We start from the raw sequence: 21466 nt of genomic DNA, 5'->3' as shown, positions 1-21466 counted from the left end.
TCCTCCCTTACTTGGAGGGTGTGTGGAATGGTCTCTGTTAATAATCACAGAGACAAAGGCAGTGAGTGTGAAATGGCACCTACCTAGGTCCGTTCCTCTAGTGGTGCCAGGAGACGGACAGCAGCGTAAGCCGCACAAAGCTCCTACCTGCGTTCGCTCCACTAGTGTGCGAGGACACAAACCACTAGATATGGCACCTGCCTAGGTCCGCTCTTCTAGTGGTGCAAAAGAGACGAACAGCAGCGTAAGCCGCACAAAGCTCCTACCTGCGTTCGCTCCACTAGTGTGCGAGGACACGAACCACTAGATATGGCACCTGCCTAGGTCCGCTCTTCTAGTGGTGCAAAAGAGACGAACAGCAGCATAAGCCGCACAAAGCTCCTACCTCTGTTCGCTCCCCTAGTGTGCGAGGATACGAACAACTGCCAGATGCAGTATAAGGAACGCTACCCTAGCGGCAACGTCCACCTACGAGTAGAATCACAAGGCCCAGCCGGACCATGTGCCTCAGGCACCTGCCTATGTCCGCTCCCCTAAGAGGTAAGGATACAGACTGCAGCCGAAGCTGTAAGGTATAAGGACGCTACCCTGCCGGTAGCGCTCACCTAGCATAGACAGAGAGATGCCTAGAGGAACGTGCACAGAGTGTCTACTCTCATGCATGAACCAAGAGGACTGAGCGCCGTGCGGCGTGCGTCAGGGTCTTATATAGACTCTGTGCCTCATCCAAGATGGAGGACACCAGAGCCAATCCGCTGCCAGAACGACAGGAATGACGTCACGCTGGCCTATCACCGAGCAAAGCGTCACAAGCACATGACCAGCGACCAATCGGCATAGAAGGTGTCAGAGACATGTGACCACGTGTCACAAGCACATGACCAGTGGCCAATCGGCATAGAAGGTGTCAGAGACATGTGACCACGTGTCACAAGCACATGACCAGCGGCCAATCGGCATAGAAGGTGTCAGAGACATGTGACCTCGTGTCAGAGATGATGTCACCCGCACATGTGCAATGGCTCCAAGATAGGACTTAGTCTCCAGCGCTTGCACATGTGCAGTAGCAAGAAATCTGGACATAGTCTCCACTGCTCGCACATGTGCAGTAGCAAGAAATCTGGACATAGACTCCAGTGCCACAGCAACCGTAACACAGACATTGTGTGATTCTGGTTAGTAAGGAGATGATATCAGGTCTAGAGAGGTAGATCTTCATATCATCAGCAAAGAAGTGATACTGAAAGCCGTGGGACTCTTGGAGCTGTCCCAGGCTGAAGGTTTAGATGAAAAAGAGAAGGGGTCCAAGAATGGAACCTTGGGGGTACCAACAAATAGGAGGCAAGATGAGGAAGCGGTTTGAGAGTGAGAGACGCTGAAAGTTCGGTCGTTTAGGTAAGAGGAGATCCAAGATAGGGCTAAGTCTGTGATTTCCAGTGATGAGAGAATCTGGAATAGGGGAGACTGGTCCACTGTGTCAAAGGCAGAGGACAGGTCCAAGAGGAGAAGGACAGAGTAGTCTCACTTAGCTTTGGCAGTTAGTAGGTCATTTATGACTTTAGTTAGTGCAGTTTCAGTGGAATGATGCAGTTGGAAGCCAGATTGTAGTTGGTCAAAGAGGGAGCAGGAGGAGAGGTAGGAGGACAGTTCAAGATAGGCAACTGTTCCAGTAGTTTTGAAGCATAGGGGAAAAGTGATATTGGGCGATAGCTAGAGACAGCAGATAGGTGAAGGGGGGAGTTTTGAGGATGGATGTGATCAAGGCATGTTTAAAGCATGATGAGAAAACACCAGTTTTTAGTGATAGGTTGAAGAGATGGGTTAGGGTCGGGACGAAGACTGTGGTAAGGTTGGGGTTGAGGTGGGATGGGATCGGGTTGAGTGCACAGGTGGCGAGATGTAATCTTGACAGTAGAACGGAAATATGATCTTCTGTCATGGTGGATAAGCTGGATATGGAGTAAGAGGGCTGAGTAGTTATGTTGAGGGGCTGTAGGGACTGTGAGCCAAAGCTTACTCTGATGTCAATCTTTTGCTTGAAGAAAGAGGCAAAGTCTTCAGCTGAGATGAGAGGAGTGGGAGGTGGCGACGGGGGATGGAGGAGAGAGTTGAATGTATTGAATAGCTATTTAGAGTTGTGAGACAGGGAGGATATGAGAGATGAGAAGTAAGTTTGTTTTGCAGCAGTGAGTGTGGCCTTGAAATTGGTGAGTGACTGTTTGTATGTGATAAAGTGCTCAGTGGAATAAGACTTTTTTCATCTCCATTCAGCAACCCTTAAAACCAGTCCCAGTTCTTTTGTCAGGATTACTATCTCGTTTATCAACATCAAAGTCGTTTGGATGTTACCCCTTTTGCCTTTTAATATCTCTCACATAAATGGAGCCACTGTGAGCAGTAAATGGAGTGGGTTGAGGGTGGTGCTTACTCTAGGAAAACTCAACCAATGGCTGCACCTCATCAACCAGAATCCACAGTAATTACACACAAAGAGGCATAAGTGATGTCCCACAAAGTCCATGACGCTTTTACCCCAGATGTTTGAAATGCCATTCAGGTGCTTAGCTGCCTTCCCATGGCCATTTAGTGGAAAGCAGAAGACATACTTCTGAAATGAATCCTGGGAAGTCAAGCACACTTCTTTGGGCATGATTATTGGAGATGCTGCTTGATTGAGCCTCTATGACTACAGGATGGTGAAAAGTTGGAGATGTTGGAGGTGAAAACAGTGTTTTTGCAATATGTGACAAAATGCTCCCAAGCTTTGACATTTAGATTTTGAACTCTTACCTTTCGTAATATATTTTAGTGAAAACTGAATGTATAATGTGTGGGCACAATCCAGATCTCTTGATACAAGCATTCTGGATCCTTCCTAAAGATAAAATAAAATATTTATAGATAGAAGTGCAATAACATGACTAAAATACTCTTATTTTTCTGATTTGTGATGGGGTTTCTCTTTCTTTGCACCAAATAGCAGTATTTTTTTATTAATATACTAGTGTAGCTTATAATACTCTACTTATAGATATACAGTATATCTTACTGAAGTTCACATTTTATTTCTCAGTATTATTAGGGTAATTATAGTAAAACTGTAACATCCTCACATAAATTGCCCAAGCTAGTAGTTCCTGCACAACATCAATATTGTGTTTGAAATTGGCAAAATTATTATTTGGCTACCTGGACACATTTCAAGAGTAGAAATCCAGCAATCGAACTGCTTAAATTCAAGTTTATTCACAGCATATTAAAAAATCCATGTGACAGCAATAAATATAATCCAGAAAAATGACAGGTTAGATAAAAAACAGACGCATTTCAGATATTATTCTTTATTCACAAACAATGAATAAGGAATAAAATCCGAGATGCGTCTGTTTCAGATCTAACTTCTCATTTTCTGGATTATATTTATTGCCGTTACATGGATTTTTTAAATATGTCGTGAATAAACTTCAGTTGCTGGATTTCTACTTTTGAAACTTACTTCTGTCTGGCATAACACTATCTGCACAACAGAGCTTCTACAGGAGAGGTGAGCTGAGATTTTCTTTTTTGTACCTGGACATATTTGGAAACATACATGTAATTTAGGGATCATTCAGGCGTCAGTTTTTCATGTATATCTTTGTTCTTCACATATAGGACGCGTACCTACTATAGTTTTTAGGGCTTTTACATGTCTGTGAATTTGCAGACCAACTGGTTCACACCAAAGCATGGAAACATGTCCATTTTTATCCAAGCCACGGATACAAACTCACCAGTGAAAGTCTATGGGTCCATGAAAACATGGGATAGCGCTGAGCAGTCTGTTTTTCACAGGCTGTTTAATAGGAGAAACCTCCAATAGATTTTTTTATGCAAAAGAAAAAAACTGATGAAACTCTAATGGCAAAAACTGACACACTGACCAAGCCCTGATGAAAGTCGGTGAATTTTTGTGCATGGGAAAAATCACAAACATTTGAATGATGCCTTACAAAAATAATAGTAATTAAACAGTTGCAATGACAATTCTTCAACCTGCATTGCAAATTAGATTTATTCAGGAACGCTGCCAGAAACTAGTGTCTGGCTATACATGACGTTTACAGCAGGTCTTAACAGCCAAAGGATGCTTGACTAAACACTAAAGACACTTGTCATGAAGGGGTAGAATATTGCGGAGACTGCAATTGTCATTAAGTGGCATTTTGTGCTGAATTTGGAGAAACCGCTTGTTATATTAGTTGGTTTACTCTTAACTGGTTTATTGCAAACAGAAAAAAGTTTGTAGATTTTGTTAATTAACCTAATTTACTATGGGGGTTGAAGAATTTTGATTGCAATTGTACATTGTGATGACAATATAAACATTTTAAAATTTATAAGAAGAGAACACAGAGAGAACAAAAGCAATAATAAAAGTACTAACCCCCTTAAAGATAAGTGCTGTGCCTGATTTAATGGTTTCCCCATTCAGATTTCCCCTTTCTGCGCCATAAACTTCAGGCCACTGTTCTGGATGTAGATTCCTGTTAAAGTCATCTTTGAGAATTGAAGGTAAAGGAATAAATGGAACACAGTATGGACCTCCAAAACCCCGGTCACACCTAGAAATGTTAGGATTTGTATATGGTATTAAAAGAGGAAAATATATAAATAACAGATAAAAATGTATTGTTTAGCAAAACAAAAAACAAAGTTTCAGTCAAGCAGGGAATAAGTGCAGTCGGTATATCTCTGCCATTGGGCTGGGATGGGGAGGGTTCAAAATCTGAAATATGATGTGTATAGGTGCAGAGGTGGACTGTCTGTCTGGCAATATGGAAAAATGCCACATGGGGCAGTCCTGCAGCGGGCCACATTAATCCATAACACAGTGGGGGCCTTAGTACTATGAGGAGGAGGCATTATTACTATGTGGAGGTGCAGGGGGTAGTATTACTATGAGGCACAATGGGGTATTCTTACTATTAAGTGGCATAAAGAGTTATTACTTCTTTGAGGGGGCACAAAATGGGCATTATTGTTATAGGGAGGCACAGGAGGGCTGCATTAGTACAAGGAGGTACAGAGAGGAGCTTTATTACTAAGGACAGTGAGAAGGGGCATTTTTACTATGAGGTTGGATGGTGGGGGTCATTATTACTATGTGGTGGCACACAGAGTGGCATTATTACAATGATATGGTACAGAAAGGGACATTACTATGAGGAGCCACAGTAGAAACACTAATAATATTCAAAGGGGGTATTATTTCTATATGAAGGCTATGGAAACAAAATGGTGGGTTAATATTATGTGGTGGCACATAGCTATGGAACAGAGAGGGGCATTATTACTATAAGAAGTCACAATAGGAACAATACTACTATTAGGAGGGGGCATTACTACAATATGGAGGCTATGGAAGCTATGGAGGCACAATGAGGGATCATTAATATTATGTGGTGGCACATAGCAAGACATTATTAATATGATATGGCACAGCCAGTATCATTAATACTATGAGGAGCCATAGTAAGAACAATATTACTATTAGGAGGCACAGAGCACTGCATTATTTCTATGACAAGGCAAAGAGAGAAGCATTACTAAAATGTGGTGGAAAAGAGTATTGAGGGCAGAATTTTTTATATCGGTAGGGAAAAGTCAGGAGGCCATTATAAAAACATTCAGCCAAAGATGTCTGTGTGTTGCATTCTGCAAAGATGAGTATGGAAAGGAAGAAGTGGTAATAGTGGCCTGAGCCTCCGCAAAAAAGGGAAAGTCAACCACAATAAGAACATTACTGGTAAATATCTGGAATTACCTATACTGAATACAAATATATCGTCTGCAGATTAATTTTGTAGAACTATCATCTACCATTTTATGGTTACTGTATGATAGTAATATCAGTTTTAGTACAGTGGTTTTTGTTAATTCTTAGTATGATGGTATTATTCAGGACCTCCTGTTATGATGGTAATATGAATGTTCTCATGGTCTGGCAGTATTATTTGTCTTTTATATTGTAGTATTGATGGTAATATTGGTCTTGGTGCAGGGGTCTCTGGTAATGATGAGTATGGTGGCATTATTCAGGCCCTATGTAATGACACTATGTGGTCTTTATGTGGCAGTATGATTCACCTATATAAAGCGGTATTATCAGTAACATTGTTTTGGTATACTAGATTTTGCTCAGTAATGGAATGGTAATAATTCTTTTAGGCTATCTTCACACTTCTTGTTAAGCTATTTCGCTTTGAGGAATAGCCAGTTTGAGTGTCCAAACCCTATCCATTCAATAACTGCTGCAAATATTAGCAGGTGAACCACATTGATTATTATGGAGTGCATCATGCAGAATTATTTTATTACCATTCCCAAAAGTGAAACACAAATAGACCCTATAACAAACAATGGGGACTCTTTGCTTACGTTGGCATCAGTTATTCAACAAATTTCTTTGGACATTAATAACCAAGGTTATTAAAGGGAAGTTATTAAAGGAATGGATGAACTGCCATATCAAGATAGGTTATCAAATTTGGGATTAATCAGATTGGAAAATTGACCGTTTATGGGGCAATCTAATTACAATGAACAAACATATGAATGGACAGTACAGAGATTTTTCTAATGACCTTTTACACTTAACCCTCCATTGATGAGAAGGGCTATCCTTTACCTCTAGAGAAAAGAAGGTTTAAAGGTGTTGTCCTTCACTCGGACAAACCCTTCTCAATTTCTATATTTGCCCATATAAGACAACAACATATACCCACAGATGTAGGGAGGATGGAACTTGCTTTCACGGTGTCGCGTGAGATGTTAAGTCACATGAGCCCTGCAGTGATGTAATGTTACGCGATCCTGTTTGAGACAGTGCCGACACCACTGGAACAGAGCCAGCACCTGAGATGAGTATAGGTGTTATAATTTTAAGGAGAAACATACGATCGAGTGATGCAGTCATTTTACCGACAGCACATGATTGTAGAAGGAATGTAAAAAAGACATTCAGGGAGCACGTAATGTGATATTGAAAAAAGTCTCAAATTAGAAACAAAAAATTGTGTTCCTACTTCATACAAATCCTACCAGAGAAAAAAAAAGTGGTGTACTTTTATCTAGTGCCACAATAGATGTGATTTTCATAACAATTTCTGATGACAGTAGTAGATTTGGTCTAAAACTAGTCTAGTTTTACATGTATTAGGAAGAATGACGTAGGATGGTGCAACATTTACAGTAAATCTATGCCTAGTAATGGCACTTTTACCATAGCAATTTGATTTTATCACAGTTTGATAGATCAGCATGTGCCTTTTTCTGCCAATCACTCACTCAAATATCTGCTTTATTTATTTTAATTATTTGATCTCTGTAATAAAGTGTTAACAGAGTAATAGTTTTGTGGGAGTTTAAATGAATGTACACTTTAAGTAGATTATGGGTTTTTTCTTTCTTTTTCTTTTAAGTATGATCAATTAGCATAGGAGATGCAAAATGTGCTTTGTGTAATTGTTTTGCTTTAATGTAAAATACAAAAAACTATTTCTGTTTTCCAAAATAGTCTTTAGAACACAAACATTTTATGATGAGCGTACATTGTCGGGCACATTAAATGGGCGGTCCAATACTTAAAATCCTGGGTCTATATATCTATATTTAAACCCTAACCACTTTTGTAATTTAAAATTACTTACTGTAATCCCTATACACCTAATCCCGATCCCATATCAGTTTTTTACTTTTTACTTTACTTACTATGACATTTTGTTTGAAGGGAGTATCAAACATGTCATCATCAGGAGGATGGTCTTGCACTCACTTCCCTTCAGCTCACTTTACCCCCATTGAAACAGGATGTCAACAGGGGGCGGCGCTGCTGTCACTCACCACAGATTTTTTCACTGCCATCCCATTATGACGTCTGGAATCAATTGATTTGATAGCGGTAGGGAGAAGTAACCTCCATACAGCCTCCCTTACCGCCACTACACAGCTTCTTCACTGAACCAAGACGTCATTAGGACATAGTGGTAGTACCATAGTAGGGTGAGTGACATCAGTGTTGCCTCCTGATGATGATTCATTTCCAGGTAGTAACAAAAACTGTTGGGTTATACTGATGTCACTCACCCTGCTCTTATCACGGTCATGCATTGATGTCTCATTTCAGTAAAAAATAGCTATGGGCGTTACTGCTGTCAGTCATCTTGCTTCTATCACTGCCCCCTGATTTTGTGTTATTTCATTGAAAGAGGAAGCGGGGACAAAAATTGTGTGGCGGCGGTGACAGAAGTTGTGGTAATAGACTGAAGTGCTGCCCACCAAGATGTCTCATTTAAGGGACTCAGGGCCATCCTCATGATGTCTCATTGGAAACTCCCCTCAAATGAAATGTTACGGGAAGTAAAAAAAAAAGTCAGATACATAAACAGATGTCCTATTTTTCTGTAATTTACAATTCAGTTCTAAAAACGACATCTCAACTATTTTATCTTTATTCAGAACTTACACACAATGTCCTGATTCACATATCCCATGTCCTGAACACATCCAAGGGCATCCTGAAGACAGAATAACATTATCAAGGGCCCAGACATCTGCATCAGGCCCATAGTTTTTCTGTATCCATCTGAAGCGAGTCCTCGGAGAGCTGCCAGAAAAATCAAAGCTCATTTGCACAATTATATCACAATTTGCAATCAATACTGCATGAGTGCAGAATCAATAATTTATTTATTTGCAAAGCATATTTAATATGCAGGGTGCTGACTCAGTCTCATCCAAAGTGGTGAAATGTTACACGAGCCAAAACGATACATCTAGTTAAAGTCCACTTGAATCACATATAATCCCTCATTGTATTATATTGATAGCTTGGCTACTTTTAAAAAACAGATTTACCTGAAATCTATCATGTGTAATCTTGATTTCGAGACACGTTATGTGGAAATTTTTATTGTAATACTTAATAACAGATCAGTAATGATAGAAGTAAGAAAAATTACCTTTATGTATATAAGTCATACTCAGAATTTTTTTTATCTAAATAAAGTGATTAAGCATTATATACAGACCCATATTTTTACATATATGTTTTTATCATAAAACATTTTTCCATCATGTTAAAGTTATCCTATATATAATATGCTTAGTTTTAAAATAATGATCCCTCTGGATCACAGCATAGTAACGAAAGTATCATGGCTCAATGTGGGGAATATATCCAGTCACCCCTTGCTCCGCAGTTGTTTGCCCTGTCTGTTGAGCTGTGGTCTCTTTCTTCTCAGTCCCAATGCTGATGGCTTCTATTACCTTTATTCTTCCTCTCTGCTCTGTATGTTCTTCAGGTGTTTTTTCCATTGTCTTGTTTGGCTTTCCCAATCACAGTCTGGGTGAGGATATATAAATTCTCCCTTCACTACATTTTCTTGCTGGCTAAAGCTCTATACGGACTAGTTTGTGGGAGTTCCAGACATTTAACTTAGGGATTTACTTTGAAGTAAGCACCAGTTGAGTGTTTGATGTGTGCTAATGGTGTTGTTTTCCTTCTCAGAGTTAAAGGTGTTATCCACTACTTGGACAATCCATTCTCATTCCCCATGTGCGCCCCCATAAAAATAGCAGTCTATATTCACCTCAAGTATCGTTGTGGTTCTAGCATTGTTGGAACTAGCATTCCTGGGGCTCATGTGACATTATTATAACATGCGAGCCCTGCGACCATTCAGCACTGGCTTCCTTCTCCCCGCCTTCAGACGTTTAAGTTTCACTCACTTCCTCTTAATTATTTAACTGTAGGAAGGCAGGGAAAAGGAAGCTGGCGCTGATTGTTCATGTGTCCTAATAATGTCACGTGGGCCCCGGGAACATAAGTTTCGATATTGATGCAACCGTACTGCCACCAGAGGTGAATATAGGCTTTGGTATTTTTATGGGAGCAAACATAGGGAATGAGATAGTGTACAACCCCTTTAAATTATTTCTCCTTATTTTTACTTATTTCTATTTCTCTCACTCTGTGTTTCTGCTTCTGCTTGCACACCTTCCTCTCCTCTTGTAGGTAGGGTGTGGGAACCTTCTCTCTGGCCCTTCAGGAGGCCAGAGAAATGCTTTGTTGTTTTTTAGGTAGCCAGGTAGGAAGTTATTTTTTTACTTGTGCTGTCTATTGTATTTTGTGTAGGGTCTATTAATCTGTACAGGGACCAGTTGGGTATGACCATGCCTTCCCCTTTTCCACTAGCCATATACGAGTATGTGTGTTATATCATCATGACAGAAATTTTTGTGCTCTGAAGCTTAAGAACAGACATATGAAAACTAGTGAAGAACAAGTGTGCTCACCACTGCTCAATACTTGATTGAGTGAGCATTGGGGTCCAAGGAGCACCCATGATGCTCGTTAGTTGATCGAGCATCATGGGTGCTCGAGCGCCATGCTCGAGTCTCCACCCCACGTTTTTCGCCTTTTAGACAACCAGTCAACTTGTAGGGATTGCGTGCCATATACGGCAATGTCGTAGTCATGCTGGCTACTGGCATTAATGTGATTGGCTAGTTGCATCGCATCATCAGTTTTATATAAGACCTGGTGGCGTGATGCTTCACTCACTGTCCTTTGGAATCAGTTCAGGGAGAGCTGCTGTAGGAGTGAGAGCTGACTTTAGAGGAGGCATATTATCAGTATTGAATTGGTATTGCAATAATTTTATACCACTGCTGCACCATTAAAACAAAAGTCCTTTTTAGAGCTACATACTTCACCTTCTTTAGTAATACTGCTGCTACCTGCACTCAGTATAGGGAAAGCTCATGGAGGAGGGATAATTCTGGGTTCGAGGCATATAGGCAGGGTATATTGCCCAACAGTCCTTATATACTTATACTGCTGCAACCTATAAACAAAAGTCCTTTTCAGGGCTAAATATTTTCTTTTCATTATCAATAGCAGGATGTTTGCAGGCAGATATAGTATCTGCAAGGTTTGTGGTAATAGATTGAGAATTCGACGTGCTGCTGACGTGCACGCAGAGGCAGAGACCGTGGGCCAGGTGAAACTGTGCCTGCTGTGGGAGCACAACCAATCCACTCATCAACGAGACCTAGCTTCCTCTCCTACTTTGGGATGCAGGACACCACTCTTAATGCCAGAACAGTGCAAACAGGTGGTCGGTTGGATGTCATATAATGCTTCCAGAATGTTTACCAGCACCACCCTGTTTTCCACATGGTCGATTCTCACTAGCCAAGAGTCTCACGATATAATCCTCACCCTGATCCTCTTTCCTCCAAACATGGCGAGTTCCAGGAAACAAGTGATCCCACACTTGGACATTCCGAGGAGCTCTTTACATTTCCATGTATTGATTCTAGCCTCTCGACCTGCACTTTTTTTTAAATTGGACACGAGGAGATCGTGTGTAGTGATGCTCAAATATTTGAGCAGTTGTGGTCAGAAGAAAATGTCCGTGGGGAACGGCAATAAGCGTTGATAGATGATGATGAGACACAGTTTGTCAACAAGTGATGCTGTTAAGTCAACAAGTCAGGAGGACCAAACTGCAAACGTGGAAAACGAGGTTGTAGATGATGAAGTTACTCACCCAACCTAGAAAGGGGTCATTCAGGGCAAGGACAGCAGCCAGAGGGGGAGGGGTCCGCAGCATTAAAGCAGGCAGGAAAATGCAGTGGAGTGGCCAGAAGGAGATGGCGTGCAACTGTTCCTCAGAGCACATACACACGGCAAGTTCCCAGGTCAAGTGTTAGGTGTTCCCCAGTCTGGCACTTTTTTCAAGAAAGTGTGGATGATATAAGAATGATCAATTCCAGGTAAAGATGGAGGAAGAAAGTACATAGAGTATTACTACTCAAGCCAGCCTCATCTCATCTTCTCACCGCAGAATGGGTAATAATGAGGAGGAGGTGGAGGAGGAACAGGAGATGGTTGCCTGTGCTACAGGAGGTACTACCCACAGCAGTTATAGCCCATCTGTTCAGCATGGATGGGATGAAGAAGAGGGAGGATAAAAGGGAGGAGGAGGAGAGTCATCCTCCCGGTGGGGAGGAGTTTGGAGATTAAGGAGTTTCCAGGAGTTTGGAGAGAAAGGGAAAATTAGAGACTGGTCTATAGTTAATGGCACAGTTTTGGTCCAGGGATGGTTTTTTAAGTGAATGAACCCCAGCTGCAGATTATCCCTGATGTACTTGGACATGGCCTTAGTCTTGGTTACAGACAGGGGATAGACCCTACCCCGGGGAGGCTCAGACTCCGGTATAAGGTCTATCGGGCAGTCGTGGGTGCGATGAGGAGGTAAAGTCTCTACTGACCTCTTGGAGAAAACGTCCGCAAAAGGATTGTAATGCTGCGGACATTTTCACAAGTCCAAGGCTTCATCAGAAGAGACCCCTCATACAGTCTTAAGTAAACAGGTTCTCAGGCAGGTGGCACTCCAGCTGAGGATTCTCCCTTTACCCTAATGAAAATGAGGGGAATGCTGCCTTAGCCAAGGGAGTTCCAAAAGGACCTCATCCAACCCATCCATCATGACCAAAAAGGAGATGGTCTCCCGATGACTATATGGCACTGTAAAGGTCACTGGCATGGTTCAGTGAGAGATCACCTCAGGTAAAATAGAACTGTTGACTACGTGGATGGGAATTGGTTTTGGCAGCATTACCAGGGGAACCGCGTGCAGACGGGTGAAGATGGAGGAGATGAAACTCCCATCTGCAACAGAGTACACACATGCCTTCACGGGAATTGAGATGTCACCATAAGCCAAGGGGCCGGAATAGGTTAGCTTAGAGGGAGATACGGTCGTGTCTTGATTCCCACCTCTTACGGAAACTAGACGAGACCGTTTCCCGACCTATTAGGTCACCGATTGGCAAACTGACCTCCCTGTTTACAAGAGAAACAAACTGGGCTGGCTACGGATGAACGTGGCCTAGCTCCTGTTTTCCCAATCTCCATGGGTACAGAACATGGTTCAGGGTTTGAGGTTGAAGCCTGGGGGCTGGAGAGGGTGGGCGCCAGACGCACATGAGCTCGACTCTGCGCACGCTCCAAATTATGCTTGCAGATCAATCTCTTGGCTATAGAAATCAAGGTCTCCAGGGTACGCGGTATCTCCCTGGAGACCAAGGCATCCTTAACGTGCCCTGCAAGACTTCTCCAGAACACCGGCAACAACACCTTGTCAGGCCACTCGAGTTCGGAAGTGAGTATGTGGAACTCTATGGCAAAGTTGTTGACCAATGAGGAACACTGAAACAGATCCAGAAGGCATAAGACAGTGTCATGAACCACTTGGGGGCCCAAGAAACACCGCTCAAAGCCTTCAGGAAGTCCGAAGCCCAATTTGTCACTGGGTCTCTCCACGTTCCCAGAGCAGCGTAGCCCATTCCAGTGCTCTATCGGCTAGGAGCGAGATAACAATACCCACCTTGGCTCTCTCAATGTGGTACTAAGAGGCCAGAACTCTAAGTGAATTGAGCCCTAGTTGATATAGCCCCAACACACCTTACTGTCTCCAGAAAACTTTTTGGGGAGAGAAAAGCGTGGCTTGGGCTGAGCCGCAGGAGATACCAGTGCAACGGTGTGGCCGACTGCCTGAGTATCAGCCTGCTTAACCAGGGAGGCAACATCCACAAACAGAGAGCACTGCTCGACTGCCATAAGCTGAGCCTCCAGTTGCTGGATGTATCTCTAAAGCTGTTGTACGTCTGCCATGTTCGCAGGACCTTTGGCGCGTGTGTACTGTTACGCGGGAGGATGATTAGAGCCAAAACTAATATAAGCTCTAACGTCTCCCGAGGTCCTCTGAGCAGATGGTAAAGCTACAGATGGACAAGCGGCCAGAAGGCACAGTTTAAGAGAAAATAAAAAACACAATCGGTGGTGGTGAGGGTAACTGTCTGTGCACGAACAGGGCACACTGGGACAGGAGACGCAGCTCAGTTAAGACCACTGAGCTGCCACTGAATGGCTGGAGCAGAGGAGAAGCGGAGCAACTGACCCTCACTGTACCTCACCACATGATCTTGGCGTGACGAGTACTGCTGCCTAACCCAACCTACCACTTCCAGATTCTAATGGCGCTAAAGCTACAAGCTACAGTATAGCTGCACTGCTCTGTATCATGCCACAAGGCAAATCTGACGCACGCACAGCCATGTGTGTCATCCAGGGTCTTATAAAGACTAAGCCCTGCCCCAAGCCAATCACCAGACGCCAATGGCACCGGCAGTGGCCAACCATGGACCGCTACATCACCAGTGACGTCATCAGCGGCTAATGTGGGACCGCCACGTCACCAATAATGTCATGGACGGCCAATCAGCGGCCACTGCGTCACCGATGATGTCAGCGACGGCCAATCAGAAGCCACCGCATCACTGTTGACATCACGCGCATGCGCAGTCACGCGAATCTCGCACTTAGAGCTAGGAGAGGCAGCAGGAACCCGCACATGCGCGGTAGGGCAAAACAGGGACTTAGCCTCAGAACGTACAAAGACCCTGGACACCTGAAGCCTAGCAGTCAAGCACCTGGAGCGGCGGACAGGTGGCACAGGAAAGCTAGCAGGCACCACAGCAGTGGATGATGGCGGAGCAGGAGCGGTTTGAGGCTCAGGAGAATCCCGAACCGTAATAGAAGTCTTGCCTGTTGGGAGTCTGGAAATATGGCTGACTATGTCCCGCTGCCTTTCTCATGTTGTATACATTTTGGCCAAAACTGATTACTGGTTGTTCAACCTTCACGACCCACACTTCAAGGAGAGCTTTATATCTCTCCTTCCTGAGTTCATGCGGTGGAGAGCGCTAGTAAAATGGTGTAAAATCAGAAATCCCCAGTCGAACAATTACTACAAAAATTCCCATCTGACAACGCTGGCAGCAGAGATCATAGTTCCTTTGACAACCAAGAGGAGAGATGAGGGAGACACACACCAGCTCCAACAGAAGGAGAGAAACACTATCAAAGGTCTGGGACAATTTCATTAGACCCTGGCAGCGATCAGGCGCTGATGCGCGCAATAGTCTGACAAGGAGTGAATTTTTTTTGACTATGATAAAGAGTACCTAGCCAACCATACCATCGTCCTCTGTACCTTACAACTATTGGGTAACCATGTGGCATGAACTGTTCCTTCTATGCCTTGGAGGTGCTGGTCTGCCTTGTCGCAAGCATTTTGTCAGAGCAGTTTCATAGTACCGCCAGGGGCATAATAAAGGATAGGTACATCAACTGTCAACTGAAAATGTTGACAAACTGATTCTTATCAAAATGAGCAAGGCCTGGATTGACCCAGACTTCTCAACCCTACCAGATAACAGCAACGAAACCTAAAACCAATGTTCCTTTTGTTCTGTTGTAATCCCATGCATAGCCTTCCCACCCAAAAAAGGGCGATATGGTTCTTGGATTCTTCCTTTTTTTGTCCTCCACCACCATATTAACAGGGTCATCATGTGGTTCACACTCAAAATTACTAGAGGGTCTTTGCTCTAACAGGGTAAACAGATGGCCCTTGCTCAAATGTTTTAGAGGCTCATTATCATTAAGCAGCCCTTGCTCCAAATTTTAAGTGAGTAAACAGGCAGACCGCATAATTTTTAGATGGTCATCAGATTGCCCTTGCTCCAAATTTTTGAGGGTAAACAGGCAGCCCTCGCTACAAATTTTAAGAGGGTAATCAGGTGGCCCTCGTTCAGATTTTAAGAGGGTAAACAGACGGCCTTCTCTCAAAATTTTTATAGGGTCATCAGGTGGCCCTTGATCCAAATTTTAAGAGAGTAAAGAGGCAGCTCACACTCATAATTTTTAAAGGGTCATCAGGAGGCCATTGCTACAAATCTTAAGAAGGTAAACAAGCAGCCTTCACTCGTAATTTTTAGAGTCATCATGCGCTCTAAATTTTCCAGGGTGTGTATGATGCCCTTCTTCATAATTTTTCAACATGTGTATGAGGCCTACCTCTATAATCCTCTTAGATATACAGATATATACTCCCCAGGGGTAAATGTTTTTTCAGCCTTTGCAGATATTACATAGGCTTTACCAGTCTAGAAGTCTAAGTCTGTAAAAATGGAGAAAAAAAATGGTTTCTGCGGTCATCCTCTACTTGTTTGCCAGGGTGTATTGCAGTCCCTTCTAATTTTTGGCATCCCTTGCACCTAGTGCATAGGTTTTATGAGTCTAGGAGTCCCAGTACATAACAATTTTAACAGAATGTGTATGAGGCCTGTTACTTCTAATTTGTGGCAGTTCTGGCATTGTCTGCATAGGTATTGTGAGTTTCAGAGTCCCTCCATAAATTAAACAGGATGTGTCGGCCATGTCACACACACCACATACCAAGATAAGGTAGTAAAATGTTACAATTATTAGATTTATTTCCACATCTACTATGTCATCTACTGTAGTCATAGGCAAGTGGGAATATGATGAGAGATGGTTTGGCTATTAAGGGGTGGAGGATGCATTTTTTTTCCTATTTTTAATTTTGTCTTATGTACAATTCATTACACAGGAAAGAATGTTTCCTAACATTTTTTCCTGTAAAATTAATTTTATCTTCTTTTTTGTATGTTTTGTTGTCAGTCCATAAACATAAAGTAATACTCTGACAACATTGGTCCAAGTAGTGACCTGTGAGTCAGAGATGCACCCTGGTGTCTACACCATGTTGTTCCCATTCCATTTGTGGGCTGTTTCTATCGATTGCAATGATTTTCCTGCCCCACTAGCCCCCCTTGGTAGGCTCTCCCAGAAAATGCTTGCTTTTTCCAATTACTTCCATTATACTCGTTACTTGAATGGAGCCAGTCCAAGTGTCTGACCAGCTCGATTTGAGTATCGAGCACTCGAGCATTTTAGAGCTTTGCACTTCATAGGCAGGTGTATCCAATCATGAGAAAAGGTATTTAAGGTGGCCACTTGCAAGTTGTTCTCCTATTTGAATCTCCTACGAAGGGTGGCATCATGGGCTCCTCAAAACAACTCTCAAATGATCTGAAAACAAAGATTATTCAACATAGTTGTTTAGGGGAAGGATACAAAAAGCTGTCTCAGAGATTTAAACTGTCAGTTTCCACTGTGAGGAACATAGTAAGGAAATGGAAGAACACAGGTACAGTTCTTGTTAAGCCCAGAAGTGGCAGGCCAAGAAAAATATCAGAAAGGCAGAGAAGAAGAATGGTGAGAACAGTCAAGAACAATCAACGGACCACCTCCAAAGACCTGCAGCTTCACCTTGCTGCAGATGGTGTCAATGTGCATCAGTCAACAATACAGCGCACGTTGCACAAGAAGAAGCTGTATGGGAGAGTGATGCGAAAGAAGCTGTTTCTGCAAGCATGCCACAAACAGAGTCGCCTGAGGTAGGCAAAAGCACATTTAGACAAGCCAGTTACATTTTGGAAGAAGGTCCTGTGGACTGATGAAACAAAGATTGAGTTGTTTGGTCATACAAAAAGGCGTTATGCATGGAGGCAAAAAAACGCGGCATTCCAAGAAAAGCACTTGCTACCCACAGTAAAATTTGGTGGAGGTTCCATCATGCTTTGGGGCTGTGTGGCCAATGCCGGCATCGGGAATCTTGTTAAAGTTGAGGGTCGCATGGATTCAACTCGGTATCAGCAGATTCTTGACAATAATGTGCAAGAATCAGTGACGAAGTTACGCAGGGGATGGATATTTCAGCAAGACAATGATCCAAAACACCGCTCCAAATCTACTCAGGCATTCATGCAGAGGAACAATTACAATGTTCTGGAATGGCCATCCCAGTCCCCAGACCTGAATGTCATTGAAAATCTGTGGGATGATTTGAAGCGTGCTGTCCATCCTCGGCGACCATCAAACTTAACTGAACTGGAATTGTTTTGTAAACAGGAATGGTCAAATATACCTTCATCCAGGATCCAGGAACTCATTAAAAGCTACAGGAAGTGACTAGAGGCTGTTATTTTTTGCAAAAGGAGGATCTACAAAATATTAATGTCACTTTTATATTGAGGTGCCCATACTTTTGCACCGGTCAAATTTTGTTTAAATGCGGATTGCACATTTTCTGTTAGTACAATAAACCTCATTTCAATCCAGAAATATTACTCAGTCTATCAGTTATTAGATATATGAAACTGAAATAGCTGTTGCAAAAACCCAATTTGTTATAAAGAAAAAAGGTTAACATTAATAGGGGTGCCCAAACTTTTTCATATGACTGTATATATAGATACATACATATTTGCAACAATTATTAAAATAAAAACCCATTATCCCTCCATGCAGTAATTCAAGTTTTGGAAAATTAATTTTAAAAACTTACTTACTGTAAATAAAATTAATTCTCAGTGTTTTTTGTTCTATTGCTCCCAATCTCTGGGCCATTTTGAAATGAAGCTGTCAGACAGCAAAGAGCAAACAACTGTCTAGATTTTGTAATATTAAAGTCACTTGGTTAATAAAACATTGATCCCCAGAGACACATTTCACCACTTCTTACAGATACTATTGAGATATACAAATAATCACTTATATTGTGTTGTTCCTATCTAACAAAGCACATTTTTTAAAACCTTTAAACTTACATTGTAGAAGGTGGGAGGTATACAGTAACTCTTTTCCAGGTTTGGAATCTTTCAGAAGAGTACACAGAGCTTTCAGTGTAATGCAGACAGCCAATGCTGGGGGGCACACACTCCTCAGTAACCTGGTGCCAATCTCTTCCATTATTTAGTGAGTATTGCAACTGGATTGTGTGGGAATCACTAAATGGCTTATTACATCCCATGCTCAACTCAAACTGTAAAGAAGTAGATGGCATAACATGAAAATCCCATGTTTCAGCATACCGAGGTTTTCCTGTAATACAACATAAAGAATCTTTTGGTTACTAATTATCTATATGTCTGCCATAAGATAAATCCAGCATATAGACATGAGGCTTAAAAATATTGTAGTCAGCTTATCATTGCACATAGCATGCATCTTTAATGTTTAAATTTACCGAATAACTATATATGCCCAAATGTGCAAGATGTGAAAAATGAGTACATTTAGGACATCTACCATAATTCTATATGTATTTACTACATAACGTACTTATCAGACCCACGAAAAAATCATTAATTAGCCAAAGATTAATTAGCCAAAGAGTAATAAAATCTCAATTTATTGAATATATTTAAAAATATTTAGCAAAAAATAAAGAAATAACAATGAGCACATAGGAAGAAAGGTGCCTCAGACTAGCGGAAAGGGAGACATAAATATAACAGATCACTTAGTATGTTGGTGGTCCACATAGATATATTATAAACAATATAACCATGAATGAAGGTTTCCACGCCAAAACGCGAGCGTCGGGTCTTTGGCGCCATTCCAGTGGTTGGGAAAATGCAGACAGGTTGGTTCTTTGTTGCACACTTGTATATATCTTCATGATCTCATGGTTTATGCTTGGTTTTTATCCCTTTCCCTTTAGGACCCTGCAGAGTTCCTCAGCACTTCAGCTGCTTTTTATCAGCACTTCCCTTGGTGTCTTTATATACCTTTACTTCCTATTACTCAATGCTGGTGATAACTCTTATACCCTTAACAAGTCTTCAATGCAAGCAGTCGGCTTGCATAATTATGGAGAATCTTTGTGGTTGTTGCAGTTCCTCTTCTTGAGTCATTCTGGAGATACGTTATTCGTTCACTTTCCCCCTGTGTGTAATCTCTGTGTCTTCTTTAATGGTTAGTGGCGTTGACTAAGGGCTCATCCCATCCGCTCACTACCTAGGGCCTATTTCAGGGTCAGCCAGGGTCAGTTATCCAGCTTGGCGCATAGGTGCGAAACCTATCTAGTGTGATGAGGGAAACCAGGGCCCAGCAGTAGGCTTGGTCAGGGGTCACCATCTCCCCCTTCCATAGACACAGGGTTTCCCTTCTCTTTCGTAATTTGCTTGGTACTTCCCTGTTCCTAGCATGATATATTTGGGGCTCATCTTACTGTATATAAAGGAGCTGAGGGCCCACCATACTGTGTATAGGGGAGCTTTTGGCCCATTGTACTATCTATAGGGGAGCTGTGGGATGGTCATACTGTATATAGGGGAGCTGCACATGACATTATTATATGTAATATTGGCACTTATGAAGCATTATTTGGGCACTCAAAGTATTGTACCTGTCAAAGGTATACATGGGGAATTATCCCTTTCTAAGGAGAAAATGTGAACAATGTTTTCTATGGCACTTGAACGGGGCATTACTATATTCTAGGGGGCAATTTTACCATCTAGAGGGAAGAATTTTACTTTTTAAAAAGGCATACTGGTGGGCATTATTATGTCACACAGCAGGTGCAGTAATACGAACACATACGACAGCAGTGGCTCAGTATTGGGGTATGAGGAGGATGAGGAGTTTTTGCAGGTCAAGCTGGGAATAGATGGGACGGTGTCAAAAACGTGAGAAGTCAAATGTGTCCTTTGTAATCTCTGCAGTTGAGTCCTGGCTGGAAAAAAGATGTTATGGTTGTTTAGGCAAGATGGAACAGAGGGGAAAAGTAAAGGACTCCATAAGAAAGAACGTCACAACTCGCTATCTATAACTGTACTGTAATCTCTTATATATTCTACAGGCTGATATCTACTTCTATATGGACACTAAATAGTGGTAATACCAATGTTGGTTTTTCTTTGTATAGTGATTTATTTTCAGCAACAACATGGTGATCTGCTGAGGTTCCCATATACCCACAACTCAAGTGCGCCACCATAGTTGTAATCAGGGTTACCTGGTATAGGCGCCTACTCTGATGTATCGCCCCCTTCCTGAGCTAAACCTCTAGCTACGCCTCTGTAATTATGACTTAGGCTCTGTTGACAACTTTTTTCTAATTCTGTTGTGCTGCTCGCAACAAAAAAATGAAAGTGCCGGGTCTGCTACATAAGGGACAACAATGGTGGTTTCCATCAAAGTCTCTCCAGTGGACACTTGTAAAGAGCCTTACATGTTTGTTTTAAGTCATATTACTCTCTGACTCACTATTTTTGTCTCTTTAGGCAAACATTCCAGTGTACATTGCATGTAAGTATATCGCTAAAATATTATAAAGCAGAAATGAATGAACTTATGCTAAATATATATATAAAAACACATACCTATATTTTCTGTAAACACAAGGGCAGTATCCATAGAGAGACAGTCAATGTCTACTTGACCTCCTTGGATTCTATACCAGTTTGCTTGGAGGTTAACAGAACCATCAAATCTATCTTGAAATCCTGCTCGAGAGCTGTCATTCATTCCAATGAGGACATCATCTAGTGCCCACTGACCAGACTGTGTCCCTGGAACAGGTAAAATGACAAATTATTCAAGCCCAAGATGCATAGCAAAGAGTAAGTCATCATTGCTTACTAAAAAAATATATTAGACTCACTGTGTACTTTAGCAATTACAATAACTGTTGAC

General features: G+C 42.0%; 1 protein-coding gene across 4 annotated transcripts in view; it reads right to left on the bottom strand.

Annotated features, from left to right (window-relative positions):
* RELN (reelin) overlaps positions 1-21466 on the bottom strand; it is a 906715-nt gene that overhangs the window by 119157 nt on the left and 766092 nt on the right. For all 4 annotated transcript variants that reach the window (XM_075345182.1, XM_075345183.1, XM_075345181.1 and 1 more), the window contains 5 exons: positions 21154-21342; positions 18592-18865; positions 8507-8647; positions 4427-4604; positions 2791-2875 (listed from right to left, as the gene is read on the bottom strand). In XM_075345182.1, coding sequence (XP_075201297.1) covers positions 2791-2875; positions 4427-4604; positions 8507-8647; positions 18592-18865; positions 21154-21342 — 867 coding nt within the window. The remainder of the gene's footprint in view (positions 1-2790; positions 2876-4426; positions 4605-8506; positions 8648-18591; positions 18866-21153; positions 21343-21466) is intronic.

The sequence above is a fragment of the Anomaloglossus baeobatrachus genome, chromosome 4 (genome assembly GCF_048569485.1).
Source record: "Anomaloglossus baeobatrachus isolate aAnoBae1 chromosome 4, aAnoBae1.hap1, whole genome shotgun sequence".
NCBI lineage: Eukaryota > Metazoa > Chordata > Amphibia > Anura > Aromobatidae > Anomaloglossus > Anomaloglossus baeobatrachus.
Note: the sequence above shows the minus strand (reverse complement) of the source record. Positions and strands in the feature narration are given on the sequence as shown.